This window comes from Ornithorhynchus anatinus, chromosome 5 (assembly GCF_004115215.2).
Source record: "Ornithorhynchus anatinus isolate Pmale09 chromosome 5, mOrnAna1.pri.v4, whole genome shotgun sequence".
Lineage (NCBI taxonomy): Eukaryota > Metazoa > Chordata > Mammalia > Monotremata > Ornithorhynchidae > Ornithorhynchus > Ornithorhynchus anatinus.
Window position 1 is genome coordinate 77,711,089 of NC_041732.1, and position 15,556 is coordinate 77,726,644.

At 54.0% G+C, this 15,556-nt stretch overlaps 1 protein-coding gene across 4 annotated transcripts in view; it reads right to left on the reverse strand.

Annotated features, from left to right (window-relative positions):
• KIF17 (kinesin family member 17) overlaps positions 1 to 15,556 on the reverse strand; it is a 73,653-nt gene that overhangs the window by 23,839 nt on the left and 34,258 nt on the right. For 2 of the 4 annotated variants that reach the window (XM_029066227.2, XM_029066229.2), the window contains 5 exons: positions 14,258 to 14,710; positions 11,500 to 11,609; positions 6,303 to 6,450; positions 3,954 to 4,075; positions 461 to 621 (listed from right to left, as the gene is read on the reverse strand). In XM_029066227.2, coding sequence (XP_028922060.1) covers positions 461 to 621; positions 3,954 to 4,075; positions 6,303 to 6,450; positions 11,500 to 11,609; positions 14,258 to 14,710 — 994 coding nt within the window. The remainder of the gene's footprint in view (positions 1 to 460; positions 622 to 3,953; positions 4,076 to 6,302; positions 6,451 to 11,499; positions 11,610 to 14,257; positions 14,711 to 15,556) is intronic. The other 2 variants (XM_029066230.2, XM_029066231.2) reach the window with 1 other exon arrangement.

Sequence of the window (15,556 nt, forward strand, 5' to 3'; positions counted from 1 at the left end):
GTGGATACAGCCTGGGAGTCAAGAGGACCTGGGTTCTAATCCCGGCGGGTCACTTGTCTGTATTGTGCTTAGACAGTGCTCTGCACACAGTAAGCGCCCAATAAATACGGCTGAATGAATGAATAAGTGAATCCATTCATTCATTCGCTAGTATTTACTGAGTGCTTACTATGTGCAGAGCAGTGTACTAAGCGTTTGGAATGGACAATTCGGTAACAGATAGAGACACTCCCTGCCCATTGGGTGACCTTGGGCAAGTCACCTCACTTCTCTGTGCCTCAGTTACCGCATCCATAAAATGGGCATTGAGCCCGGGAGCCCTACGAGGGACACGTATTGTCCAATCTGACTAGCTTGGATCTATCCCAGCGCTCAGTACAGTGCCGGGCACATCGTAAGCGCTCGCTAGGTACCATTAAAAAAAATACATATTCCCGGAAGCCCGGCTGGGATTGAGCACCTCACGAGGGTCCGGCGGGGGTCTCCGAGGTCCGGGACTGACCTGGCGAGGACTTGCTGCTGGTCCACAGCCAGGGCCTCCGAGGTCGGGCTGTCTCTCTTCACGCTCCCGACGTGCTGGGCCATCTGGGGCTCCTCCTGTTCCTGGTGTCCGGGGGGAAGCTAAAGGAACGCAGGAGTCATCGCTCCGCCCCCCCGGCCCCCCGCCACTATGAATCAGGTGTGGGGGAAGGGTGCACAATACTGTCCGAGCAGCTCGGCTCCCTAATTTACACCCCTCGGATGGATCACGTCTTTCCGCCGCCATCTCTGAGCAAGGCCGGATGCCAGTTCCCCCGGGGGTGGTAACAGGTAGAGCCTAGAAAACAGCTACTAGAGTTGGAAATTCAAATCGATTGTGGCTCCCTGGATGCCACCCACTCTGATTTCTGGATTCTCCGCCAGGCCCTCTTACTTCTCCGTCCTCTTCTCCCGCCACACCCCGGCCCGCGCTCTTCACTTCTCCCACGCTAATATTCTTACCGTCGCTCATGATCGACTCACCTTCAACCTCCACTTACCCTCTTCTCCCCGTCTGGATCTCCCCTCCCCGCGTCCTTCAATACTGCCAGCACACAGGCCTCCCCAGCTTCCAATCCCTCCTAAGATCCCACCCCCTCCCAGAAGCATTCCCAGATTTTCTCCCACCCACTAGTCACCCTTTAGGAATATATATAAAGAATAATAATAACTGTGGAATTTGTTAAGCACTTACCACGTGCCGGGCACCGTACTAAGCGCTGGGCTGGACACGAGCAAATTGGGTCGGACCCGGTCCCCGTCCCAAATGGGGCTCCCGCTCTTAATCCCCATTTTACAGATGAGGGAACTGAGGCACAGAGAAGTAAAGGGGCTTGCCCAAGGCCCCGGGGCAGACAAGTGGTGGAGACGGGATTAGAACCCATGAGCTTCTGACTCCCAGGCCCGTGCTCTATCCACTCTGCCAGGCTGCTTCATAAATAAAACCATCCTCGGACGGTATGAAGTGAACAATCCGTGAACTCTGCTTTTTACTCATTTATTCATACTCTGTCAACTCCCAGCAGTAGCTGTTCATTTCCCCGGCTCCCACTATTTGTAAATCATTGCGTGTTTGAGGTCTCACGACTAAGCTGAAAGCTCTCTGAGGATAAGGAATGTACCTTTATAATAATGATAATAATTATTATGATATTTGCTAAGCGCTATGTGCAGAGCACTGCTCTAGGCACGTGTGGGCTCACACTTTTTAATCCCCATTTTTACAGATGAGGTAACTGAGGCCCAGAGAAGTGAAGTGACTTGCCCAAGGTCACACAGCAGACAAGCGGCGGAGCCGGGATTAGAACCCACGACCTCGGACTCCCGAGCCCGGGCTCTTTCCACTGAGCCATGCTGCTTCTGCCTATTCTACTCTCCCAAGCACTTAGTACGTGCTCTGCACGCAGCAGTTCGGCGCTCAATAAGTATTATTGTTGTTGAGTATTATTGTTATAATAACAACAATGGTTATAATGATATAATAATATATAATATGTTATATTATATATAATTATAATATAATAATATAATAATAATAATTGTTATATAATAACAATAAGTATTATTGTTGTTGATAATGGTGGAGTTGGGGGCAATCAGTGACATCGACAGCCTCTGTGGCTAATTCCCCTTTATTACAAATGCTAGCAGATGGATCACCACAACCCTCTCTTCTCTCCTAGGAACAACCTGTGGTGTCTTACGCCGCCGAGTCGTTTCCGACCCAGAGCGGAGCCACGGATGCATCTCTCCCAGAACGTCCCGCTCTCCATCTGCCATCATTCCGGTAGTGGGTCCACAGAGCTTTCCGGGTAAAAATACGGAAGTGTTTTACCACGGCCTCCTTCCGTGCAGTAATAATGTTGGTATTTGTTAAGCGCTTACTATGTGCAGAGCATTCATTCATTCAATCGTATTTATTGAGCGCTTACTATGGGCAGAGCACTGTACTGAGCGCTCGGAATGAACAAGTCGGCAACGGAGCACTGTTCTAAGCGCTGGGGTAGACACAAGGGAATCAGGTCGTCCCACGTGGGGCTCACAGTCTTAATCCCCATTTTCCAGATGAGGTAACGGAGGCCCAGAGAAGTGAAGTGACTTGCCCACGGTCACACAGCTGACAAGTGGCGGAGCCGGGATTCGAACCCATGACCTCTGACTCCAAAGCCCGTTCTGTTTCCACTGCGCCACGCTGCTTCTCTAAGCTCGAGTCTCCGCCCTCGACTCTCTCCCAGGCCGTCACTGCCCAGCACGGGTGAGTTTTGACTTGCCGCGGCCCAAGCTAGGAGTGGAATGGACGGGCCTCTGCCTGACTCTCCCTCCCGTAGCCGAGACTGGGAGAGGATTGGAGACTCTCCGGGTGCGACCCCGAGAGGGGGTTTGGAACAACGCTTAGAACAGTGCTCGGCACATAGTAAGCGCTTAACAAATACCAACATTACTAACTAGTTGACCTATAACTAAGACCCCAGGGTCCCTTGGCCCAAGGGAGAAAGTTTTATGGACCTCTATGTAGATTCCGGAGTAGACTTCAGCTTGCTTGGTCTCTGAAACGTCCGACTTGTAACGGGAGGGAGTCTGGGGACTGCTGCTTGGGAGTGGGGAGGGGGAGGGCAAGCGATGTAAAATGGGGATGAAGACTGAGCGCCCCACGTGGGACAACCTGATGACCCTGTATCTCCCCCCAGCGCTTAGAACAGTGCTCTGCACATAGTATGCGCTTAACAAATACCAACATTATTATTACAATAGAACCGGAGAAGCAGTGTGGCCTACTGGAAAGAGGCCGGGCCTAGGAGTCAGAGGACCTGGGTTAATAATAATAATAATGTTGGTATTTGTTAAGCGCTTACTATGTGCAGAGCACTGTCCTAAGCGCTGGGGTGGACACAAGGGAATCAGGTTGTCCCACGTGGGGCTCACAGTCTTAATCCCCATTTTTCAGATGAGGTAACTGAGGCACAGAGAAGTGAAGTGACTTGCCCACAGTCACACAGCTGACAGGTGGCAGAGCTGGGATTCGAACCCATGACCTCTGACTCCAAAGCCCGTGCCCTTTCCACTGAGCCTCGCTGCTTCTAATTCCGGCTCCATCACTTGTCTCCTGTATGACCTCGGGGGAACCCTTTCGCTTCTCTGTGCCTCGCTTTCCTCACCTCTAAAATGGGGATTGATCCTTTTGCTTCTCTGTGCCTCCCTTTCCTCACCTCTAAAATGGGGATTGCGACTGTGAGCCCCTTGTGGGACAGGGACAGCGTTCAGTCCGATTTACTTGTATCCACCCCAGTGCCCGGCACATAGTAAGCGCTCAACAAATACCATAATTATCATTATTACCATTGTTAGACTCTCCAGGGCCCCCCTGCACGGCCCCATAATTCCGATCCGATGGCTGATCCTGGAATGTCAGGGCTCGACCATTATCTCAGGGGTACCTTGGCTGGCTTCGGCTCCGCTTCGGGCGCCGGGGCTGGTGCGGCCGGTGGAGACGGCGGAGCCGACGTCTCATCTAAGACGCTTTCTTCCCTAGCGAGGGTCTCGGTCTTATGGGCAGCTTCTGAAAAACAGGAAAAGGGACATTTTAAAAAAAGGGGGTGAGCAGGGCAAGGAAGGGGCCAGGGGACCCAGCCGGTGAAGAGATTTCTGGGGGAAATAAACAACGTCACCGAAAACCCGTCACCCCGTTCGTACGGCGGCCTTGAGACACCGCCAACTTCCAAAATGACAAACTTGTGACTGAAAGGAAGAAATCCAAATTCATTCAATCGTATTTATTAAGCGCCTACTGGGCAGAACACTGTACTAAGCGCAGTACGACAATAAACAGTGACAATCCCTGCCCACAACGAGCTCACAGTCTGGGGGAATGGACAGCAATCAAACTGGACCAACTGAGAGAGGCTGAGCTAATGAATTAGGCCTCGTCACTCTTATTCACCTACTGGAGCCGGGGTTAAGGCCTCACTCTTGAAATGGGAGCTGATGAGCTTTGAGAGGGTCTGGGGCAGAACCACGGCTCCGAAGCAGAAGTGGGAAAATAGAAGAAAAGAACTGAGCTTATTTCAGCTGGGGAAGACCAGGCAGAGAGGGGGGTAGATAATAGGCTGCACGTCAGTCGATCAATCATTTGTAGTCATTGAGCGCTTCCTGCATGCAGAGCGCTGTACTGAGCACTTAGGAGAGTAAAATAGAAAGAGTTCGTTAGTCACGTTCGGATCTGGAGACAGGTATGCGGTGGTTGCTGGGATGAGTTTTCACCTCCACTAAGGAAAGAAGAAATGGGTTACAGGAAGGGATTCGGAGCAAACATAATTAAAATTCCCGATGTAACAAGAGGGAATAATCGGGCAACGATCCCCCCAGGACCAGTTTTAGTTGTTCGTCAGCCGTGAGGTGGGACCAGACCTCGGCCGGACACCATCATTTCCTACCTCACGCCCACGCAGCATAATACTTCCGCAACATTTTATGGAAGAGCATTACTCTGTCGCCACCCCAACAGGAGTCTCTTTACCAGTGCCCCAGGCAGCCTGGCTCCGAGACCCTAATTTACACCCCACAAAAGGACGGCTTATGCCCCCCACCGCCTCCGAGACGGGCAGGACTTCGCTATCTGTGAAAGCAGCCAAGCAGCTGCCATTTTTGAAAGGGCTGGGCGGCCGCCGCCTTTGACGGTTTCCATTCATTCATTCGATTGCATTTATTGAGTGCTTACTATGTGCAGAGCACTGTACTAAGCACTTGGAATGGACAATTCGGCAACGGACAGAGACCATCCCTGCCCAATGACGGGCTCACGGTCTAATCCGGCAGCTGACCCAGCTGTACGGCACCCCAAGGTGGAGGTTTATTTCACTTTCTATCAGAAGCCGACCCAAATCCCTCCGGGGCCCCAGCCCCCCATCTTCAGGCTGGCCCCGGGCAAAAGCCTGAGCATTCTCCTGAGACTTCCACACCGTCTTTTGGAGCCAGGTTCTAATAATAATGGTATTTGTTAAGCGCTTACTATGTGCAAAGCACTGTCTAAGGGCTGGGGAGATATAAGGTGGTCAGGTTGTCCCACGTGGGGCTCACAGTCTCAATTCCCATTTTACAGATGAGGCAGCTGAGGCACAGAGAAGTGAAGTGACTTGCTCAAAGTCACCCAACTGACAAGCGGCGGAGCTGGAATTAGAACCCATGACCTCTGACTCCCTAGCCTGGGCTCTTTCCACTGAGCCACACTGCTTCTCTTAAGTTCTACACGTTCTACCTGTACAGCGTTCATTTCCAGGAGGTTTTAATGCCCAAATTCCTCCTGCTGCAGTTCAGGGACACCTCCTCTCGTCTCCTTCTCGAGATGGGCAACACTCGTTCACCCTCTTCCCCTTCCGCGGACTTCAAAATGGTTAATAATAACGGTGGTATTTGTTAAGCGCTTACTACGTGCAAAGCACTGTACTCAGCGCTGGGGGGTATACAAGGTGATCAGGTTGCCCCACGTGGGGCCCACGGTCTTCATCCCCGTTTTCCAGATGAGGGAACCGAGGCCCAGAGAAGTGAAGTGACTTGCCCAGAGTCACACAGCTGGCAAGCGGCGGATCCGGGATTCGAACCCGTGACCTCTGACTCCCCAGCCCGGCTCTTTCCACTGTCTTCCCCAGCCTAAACAATCCAGAATCCTCGGGCACCTTCTCCCATCCTTTCATCATCCTCTTGGCTAGCTTCTAGGCCCCGAGGAAAATTCTTGGGTTCGTCCGCCTGTGGCTGACACACATCCTCCCCCTTTAGGATCGGTACGTCACCTGCTTCCTTCCTGAGATTTTCTTCCAAGGTGGAGAGCTTCACATCGTAGGAATTGCGCATGGCAGTGATATCCTCCTCCAACCTGGCTCTCGATTCCTGCTCGGCCTCGTAGTCGGCCTTCAGCTGGGCCAGACGCTGCTCGTACTCCTGGAAGGCAAAATTCGGGGTCGCTGGGCTGCCTGGAACGTCAGCAACCGGGAGGGGTTGGGGGTGACGGGGTGGCGGAAGCGTTCCGTATTTGTATTTAAGCACTTACTATGTGCCAAGCACTCTTCTAAGCGCTGTGGTAGTTACAAGGTCATCAGGCTGTCCCATGTGGGGCTCACAGTCCTAATCCCCATTTTACAGATGAGGGAACTGAGTCACAGGGACGTTAAGTGACCTGCCCAGGGTCACACAGCAGACAAGCGGCAGAGCCAGGATCAGAACCCATGTCCTCTGTCTCCCAAGCCTGTGCTCTTTCCACTAAGCCACGCTGCTCCTCACCCAGTAAGCGCTCAATAAATACGACTGAATTAAAGTCCCCACCAGGCACGGAGAAACTCCAAGTACAGTGAAACCCTCGACCTTGGACAAAAGTGGGGGAATTGGGCCGGGTCTCCCTAGCCATGCCACCCCTCGACACGGTCCCCAAGAGTACGGGCCTGGGAATCAGAGGCCCTGGGTTCGAATCCCGACTCCACCGCTCGCCTGCCGTGTGACCTTGAGCAGTCTCTTCACTCCTCTGTGCCTCGGTTTCCTCATCTGTAAAACTGGGGATTAAATCCTACTCCTTCCCGCCTAGACTGGGAGCCCCGTATGAGAAGGGGACTGTGTCCAAACATCACCTTATAGCCCTTCCCTACATATCTGTAATTCATTTATTTATATTAATGACCGTCTCTCCCTGTACTAAGCGCTCGGGAGAGAACAATACCACAGTAAACGGACACGTTCCCTGCCCACAACGAGCTAACTGGGTCGTTCAGGCTCCTCCGAGCCTGAGGGAAATACGGTTTTCGACGTCAGAACCTCCCCGGGCCAGCCGGGAGTCGCGCTGACAAGAGACTCCGCTCCTCTCGAGACCCAGGGTAGAGAACCGAAGTATCGTCGTCTCGTCGAGTGGCGGGCGATGTCTCGGCGCGACTGCCGGGACCGAGACACCCCCCCGATAGCAGTCTAGAACGAGCCCTGTACTAAGAGCTCGGGAAAAAACGACAGTTGGAAGTCGCGATTCCCGCCCACAGAGAGCTTACGGTCTCCAGGGAGAGGCAGATGTTAAAATAGATGAGGGACGGGGGCAAGAGTAGAGGATAAGAATAATTCCACGAGTGTCGCAGGGCTGGGGTAAAAAGCAAAAGGATTTAAGGACTCCAGCCAAGTACATAGGGGACAGAGGGAAGGGTGGGTTGGGGAAACGATGGGTTTAGTCTGGAAAGGCCTGGAGGAGAAGATGTGACTTTAGGAGGATTTTGAAGGAGGGGGAGAGTGGTGGATTGGAGGACATTAAGAGGGAGGAGGAGCAGGATGAGGTAATAATAATGTTGGCATTTGTTAAGCGCTTACTATGTGCAGAGCACTGTTCTGAGCGCTGGGGTAGATACAGGGTCATCAGGTTGTCCCACGTGAGGCTCACAGTCTTCATCCCCATTTTCCAGATGAGGTCACTGAGGCCCAGAGAAGTGAAGTGACTTGCCCACAGTCCCCCAGCTGCCAAGTGGCAGAGCCGGAATTCGAACCCATGACCTCTGACTCCCAAGCTCTTTCCACCGAGCCGCGCTGCTTCTCTAGGAAGGAGGGAGCTGACCGAATGCCTTACGGCCCGAGGTGAACAGTTCTTTCCGTGGGCAACCACTGGAGGTTTCTGAGGAGTGGACTGAACCGTTTTTCAGTAAGAAATAGGCAGCAGAGTGGACTGGACAGGGGAGAGGTTGGCTAATCACAATGATAACGACGATGGCATTTATTAAGCGCTTACTATACGTGAAGCACCGTTCTAAGCGCTGCTGGAGGGGGGATACAAGGTGATCCGGTTGTCCCACGTGGGGCTCCCAGTCTTAATCCCCGTTTTCCAGATGAGGTCACTTGAGGCCCAGAGAAGTGAAGCGACTTGCCCCAAGTCACCCAGGTGACGAGCGGCGGGGACGGGATTAGAACCCACGACCTCTGACTCCCAAGCCCGGGCTCTTGCCGCTGAGCCACGCCGCTTCCCTGCTTGGATGCAGGAAGGTCAGTGAGGAGGCCGATGCGGCACGCTAGGCAGGAAACGTGGAGCGCTTGGATCAGTGTGGTGGAAGTTTGGAAGGAAAGGAAAGGGAGCATTTTAGCGATTTTTGCATGGTATTAAGTGCTCACTGTGTGCCAGGCGGTCCCTTCGCTTCTCCGTGCCTCAGTTCCCTCATCTGTAAAGAGAAGCAGCGTGGCTCAGTGGCAAGAGCCCGGGCTTGGGAGTCAGAGGTCATGAGTTTGAATCCCGGCTCTGCCACGTGTCAGCTGTGTGACTGTGGGCAAGTCACTTCACTTCTCTGTGCCTCCGTTACATCATCTGTAAAATGGGGATTAACTGTGAGACTCACGTGGGACAACCTGATTACCCTGTATCTACCCCAGCGCTTAGAACAGTGCTCTGCACATGGTAAGCGCTTAACAAATACCAACATTCATTTTATTTTATAGAAGCTACTCCGGCTGGACACACTCCCCAGTTCGAAATCCCATTTTCCAGATGAGGAAACTGAGGCACAGAGGAGTGAAGTGACTTGCCCAAGGTCACGCAGCAGGAAAACCGAAGAACCGGGATTAGAGTCCAGGTTTGCCGGCTCCTCTGAGATGTGCTGCTTCTCCTACGTGTTTTGAAGGTAGAACCAACAGGATTTCATGACGGATGGAGCGTGTCAACTGAACGAGAGAGACGAGTGGAGGAAAATGCCAAGGTTATGGGCTTGGGAGACAGGGAGGACGGTGGTGGTGTTTACAGTGAGAGGAAAATCACGGGGAAGACAGGGTTTGAGCAGGAAGATGAATCCTGTTTGGGATATACAATACTCAATCGATACTATCGATTGTTTTACGATTCCGGTTTTTCCACTAAATAGCTCCCATTGGGCCCCACGCCTCTTCATCCACCATGGCCCTGCTCCAAATAATAATAATAACAACAATAGTGTTTGTTAAATGCTTACTATGCGCTAAGCACTCTACTGAGGTAGATGATTAGAGAAGCAGTGTGGCTCAGTGGAAAGAGCCCGGGCTCGGGAGCCAGAGATCATGGGTTCGAATCCCGGCTCTGCCACTTGGCAGCTGTGTGACGGTGGGCAAGTCACTTCACTTCTCGTGGCCTCAGTTACCTCATCTGGAAAATGGGGATGAAGACTGTGAGCCTCACGTGGACAACCTGATTACCCTGTAACTGCCCCAGCGCTTAGAACAGTGCTCTGCACATAGTAAGCGCTTAACAAATGCCAACATTATTAGATGCAAGATAATCGGCTCAGATACAGTGTCCTACACAGGCCTCATGTTTAAGCAGGAGGAGGAACAGGTATTGAAGCCCCACTCAGTGGCAAGAGCCCGGGCTGGGGAGTCAGAGGTCGTGGGTTCTAATCCCCGCTCCGCCACTTGTCTGCTGTATGGCTTTGGGCAAGTCACTTCACTTCTCGGTGCCTCAGTTCCCTCATCTGGAAAATGGGGGATTAAAACTGTGAGCCCCACGGGGGACAACCTGATGACCTTGTATCCCCCCCCAGCGCTTAGAACAGCGCTTTGCACACAGTCAGCGCTTAACAAATGCCATCATTGTTATTATTTACAGAAGAGGAAACTCAGGCCCAGCGAAGCGACTTGCCCAAGGTCACACAGCAGGCCAGGATTAGAATCCAGGTCCTCTGACTCCGAGGCCCCCGCTCTTTCTACTTAGGCCCCGGTGGTTCTCCTTTTGCTTTCTCTTGTGGCCAGCGGCAGCTGAACGGGACTCCAAAAAGGGAGGGGAGGCTCTAAAGAAAGGACGCCGGCGCCTCAACCCTCTTCCCGCCATCTTCCCGCCAACCCTCCGGGAGGGGCAGAGGGAGCCAACCAAGGTAAAGGGGAGGGTGGCACAGCCTCCTCTCTCCCGGAGCCCCCGCCAGATGCCGGAAACCGGGCGGCCCCTCGGCACACGGGTCCAGTTGCCCCGTTCCCTCGGTCCGGGGGGAGGACGGCAGGGAATCCCGAAGCAGGGAAGCAGCCCGGCGCAGGGAAAAGAGCCCGAGACTGGGCGCCGGGAGAGCTGCGTTCTACTCCCGGCTCCGCCGCTGGCCTGCCCTCTGACCTCGGCCGCTTCTTCGAGCCTCGGTTACCTCATCGGTAAAAATGGGGAGTCGTGACCTGTTCGCCCCCCACGACTTGGACCGTGAGCCTCGTGAGTGATGGGGCAGGGTCTAGTCCCATTACGTTACTTCTACCCTAGTGTTTAACGCACAGTAGGCGCTGAACAAATGCCCCTCCTGTCATAATCAGAGCCACCCAGGGGAGAGAGAACTGCCGTACACTGGCTCATCCGCAACTCGCGCTATCCATATTATAGTAATAACGTTGGCATTCGTTAAGCGCTTACTACGTGCGGAGCACTGTTCTAAGCGCTGAGGTAGATACAGGGTAATCAGGTTGTTCCACGTGAGGCGCGCAGTCTTCATCCCCATTTTCCAGATGAGGTAACTGAGGCCCAGGGAAGGGAAGTGACTTGCCCAAAGCCACACAGCTGAGACGTGGCAGAGCTGGGATTCGAACCCATGACCGCTCACTCTCAAGCCCGGGCTCTTTCCACTGAGCCGCGCTGCTTCTCTTAGTAATAATGTTGGTATTTATTAAGCGCTTAGTATGTGCCGAGCACTGTTCTAAGCGCTGGGGGAGATGCAGGGTAATCGGGTTGTCCCACGTGGGGCTCACAGTCTTCACCCCCATTTTCCAGATGAGGTCACTGAGGCCCAGTGAAGTGACTTGCCCAAAGTCACACAGCTGACAGGTGGCGGAGCCGGCATTAGAACCCGTGACCTCTGACTCCCAAGCCCGCGCTTCTTCCACCGAGCCACGCTGCTTCGAGCACCTACTGTGTGCGAACCACTCTCCTGAATGCTCGGAGAGGACGATGTAATAGAGGTGGTAGATACGCTCCACTTACTCCCCGGGCAACCGACAGGCCGCCCCCTTCTCCTCTGTCTCCCGCCCTCGAATCGGGTTTACCTCACGGATCAGCTGCTTCTCCGCCTCCGTGTCCAGCTGAGCACCCGCTGGGGGAAGTGGCTTCATCTCGGCCTGGGCCGGGTCGGCCGGGACCCGGTTCGACAGCAGAACTAGGGAAAAAACGGATCGGCGTGAGCGCGACCGAGCCCTCCGTCGCTATCCCCGGCTCCGAAGACGAAGACCCTCCGGCCGCGCTCCCCGAGGACCCGGTCGAGGCCTTCCCCTCGACCGGAAGCAACTGTTTCTCGCCTCCCCTCGCTCGGCCGGGGAAAGGGCTCGGAGTCGGGAAGTTCATTCGTATTTAGTGAGTGCTTCCTGCGTGCGGAGCACTGTACTAAGCGCTCGGGAGAGTACGCTGCAGCGACGAACGGACACATTCCCTGCCCACGAGTTTACAGTCTACGGGGAGGGGACGGACATTAATACGAACGAACAAATCACAGATATGTACAAAAGTGCCGAAGGCCTGGGAAGGGGGGGGGATGAACAAAGGGAGCAGGTCGGGGCGACGCAGAAGGGAGTGGGAGGAGAGGAAAGCAGCCTAGCTCAGTGGAAAGAGCCCGGGCTCGGGAATCAGAGGTCATGGGTTCGAATCCCGGCTCTGCCAGTTGGCAGCTGTGTGACTGTGGGCGAGTCACTTCACTTCTCTTTGCCTCAGTTTACCTCATCTGTGAAATGGAGATTAAGACTGTGAGCCCTGTATGGGGCAGGGACCGTGTCTAACCCCATTACCTTCTATCTGCCGCAGCACTTAGTGCCAGGCACATAGTAAGCGCTTAACAGATACCATAATTATTAGTATTATTAGTATTATCTCCCCCAGCACTTAGAACAGTGCCTGGCACATAGTAAATGCTTAACAGATACCATCATTAGAAGGGGAGTCCCTCAGCTCTAGGGCCCCTTAGCAAGGAGATGGAAGACAAAACCCCAGTCCTAAGACGTTTTTTTAACGGCGTTTGTTAAGCGTTTACTATGTGCAAAGCACCGTCTTAAGCGCTGGGGAGGATACAAGGTGATCAGGTTGTCCCACGTGGACTCACAGTCTTAATCCCCATTTTGATGAGATGAGATAACTGAGGCGCAGAGAAGTGAAGTGACTCGCCCAAAGTCACACGGCTGAAAAGTGGCGGAGCCGGAATTCGAACCCATGACCTCTGACTCCCAAGCCCAGGCTCTTTCCCCTGAGCCACGCTGCTTCTCTAAGCCTTCTGCTTGAGTTCTGTTTTTCCAGTACTGCCCAAGAATACAGGTAACAAGATGGAAAATACAGGAGGCCTAGTGGAAAGGGCCTGGCTTCAAGAGGCCCGGGTCTGCTGTGGGACCCTGGGTAAGTCACTTAACTTCTCTGTGCCTCAGTTCCCTCATCGGTCCAAAGGGCCTGTTCTCCTTGTACTGAGACCTTGAGCCCCACTTGGGACCTGATTATCTTGTATCTACGCCAGCGCTCGGTACAGTGCGTGACACATAGTAATCACTTAACGAACATCACAATTATTAGTATCATGATCATTGTTGTTAATTATGATAATGACACGAATAACGATCCCAGGTTGGCCGATGACGTGTCGAGGGGCCTCGGACAAGTAGCTCCCCTTCCTGTCCTCAGTTCCCTCAACTGCAAAATGGGAATGACATATCTGCCTCTCCCTCTTTTATTACAGTATATGCTAAATGCTCTTTTATGTGCCAGGCACTGTACTAAACACTGGGGTCCATACGAGCTAATCAGGTTTGACACAGTCCCCGTCCCACTTGGGGTGCACAGGCTTAATCCCCATTTTACAGACGAGGTAACTGAGGCCCAGAGAAGTGAGGTGACTTGCCCAAGGTCACACAGCAGACACGTGACAGAGCCGGGATTAGAACACAGGTCTTCCTGACCCCCAGGCCCGTGCTCTATCCACTAGGTCACGCTGCTCTTAGATTGCGAGCCCCAGGTGGGACAGGGACTCTGCCCGCTGTGGTTATCTTGCCTAGACCCCAGCGTTGAGCACAGTGCATGGCACGTACTAGGCACTTAATAATCAGCATAATAATAGTAATTTTATCCCAGCTCTGCCACTTGTCAGCTGTGTGCCTGTGGGCAAGTCACTTCACTTCTCTGCGCCTCAGTTCCCTCATCTGGAAAATGGGGATGAAGACTGGGAGCCTCACGTGGGACAACCTGATGACCCTGTATCTACCCCAGCGCTTAGACCAGTGCTCTGCACATAGTAAGCGCTTAACATATACCAACATTATCATTATTATTATTATACTGGCTTAGTGGAAAGAGCCCAGGCTTGGGGGTCAGAGGTTGTGGGTTCTAATCCCGGCTCCGCCACTTGTCTGTTGTGTGACCTGGGACAAGTCACTTAACTTCTCTGTGCCTCAGTTACCTCATCTGTAAAAACGGGGATTAAACAGATATGACCCCCACGTGGGCCAATCTGATCACCCTGTATCTACCCCAGCGCTTAGAACAGTGCTCAGCACATGGTAAGCGCTTAACAAACACCATAATTAGCATTTATTATCATACCGAATACGCAACCCTGGACCCTAACCCGTCTCTCACTTCCCTCCTACCCAGACTCGCAGGAGACTTCGGGAACGAGCTGCCGGGACTTCACGGATGAGCGAGAGCCTCGGCAGACGGCCGGTGACCCAGACGCTCGCCCCAGGTTGTCACATCCGGGTCGGGACGTCGGCCCGCCTCTAAGGGGACCCTCCCGGGGTTGGGGTTCTGCTGGGACACGGGGTGGGCGGATTTTACCCGAGAGGTTATTGGCGTTCATCTGCTCGGCCAGAATGGCCTTGAGCTTCTTTATCTCCTCCTGATACTCCCTCAGCAGGGCGTCCTTGGGGTCCTCGTTGATCTGCGGCTTATTCTTGATGTTCTTGGCCCGGTTGGCGTAGCGCAAGGTGCTGAGGGTCTCGTCGTAGTTGTTGTCGGCGGGCGACAGGCAGGCCACCATGAGGGTCTTGGTGTTGCCCCCCAGGGAGTCCTGCAGGAGCCGGGTCAGCTTGGAGTCCCGGTAGGGGATGTGCCGGCACCTGCCGTCCACCAGGGCCGAGATGACGTTGCCCAGGGCCGACAGGGACAGGTTAATCTTGGTGGCCTCTTTGAGCCGCTCCCCCGTGGCTCCGGTTTTCGACTGCCTCTCGCTGCCGGCCAGGTCCACCAGGTTGAGTTTGCCCGCTCGGAGGTGGTCTTTGCCTCGCTCGTCTAGAAGACGGGGGTGGGGGGAAGAAGAGGCTCATCTGGGTCCTGAACCGGGCGGTGGCCCCGATCAGACCCCTCTCCTAGAGTTCCCTCCGGGAGCTCCGGGCCCCGTCCGCCTCGGAGCTCTGCAGGCCACCGGCTTGGCCTCCCCGTCCCTCCACAAGCCTCCGTGGCGGGGTGTAGGCCCAGAGAGGCTCAACGGAGAGGCGAGGAGAGGAGCCGAGACGGGAGGGAGGAGCGGAAAACCCCAGCCGCCGGAGGGGAACACCCCGAACTCCCTCCCCTGAGGAACCGGTCGGTGGTTTGAGGATAAAACTGCTCCCAACCAGACGGGACAACAAATATCCTAGAAACACTGCAAGCTTTATCGGGTTGGACACGGTCCCTGTCCCACGTGGAGATGACGGTCTTGATGCCCGTTTTACAGATGAGGGAAGCGAGGCCCAGAGAAGTGAATTTTGCCCAAGGTCACACCAAAGACAAGTGGCGGAATTGGGATACTGTAATTTCCAGGTTTCTACGAGGGTCAACTCACAAAAGGAACTCCAGCTTCCGTCTCAGGTAGAAATGATGTCTCCTTAGGAGTTTCCCAAGCATCCTCCTTTTGAAAGGCTCCCACCTCCACCCCTTCCCCCTCCCCATGTTGCTCCGGGGAGGTTATTTCCAGTCCTCTTCCCCACCTCCTCCCGATACCGTGACCGGTTTGTGCCCAAGGAGAACCCAGGCAGCTCACCAACCCACGTTGGCCTCTCGAGGTGGAGTAAATCTTCCCTTTCCCCCAGGCCTCTCAGCGTGGGGCCTGGGAGGCTCCTCTCTGTCACTGGGCCTCCGTTTCGGGCTTCACCTCCA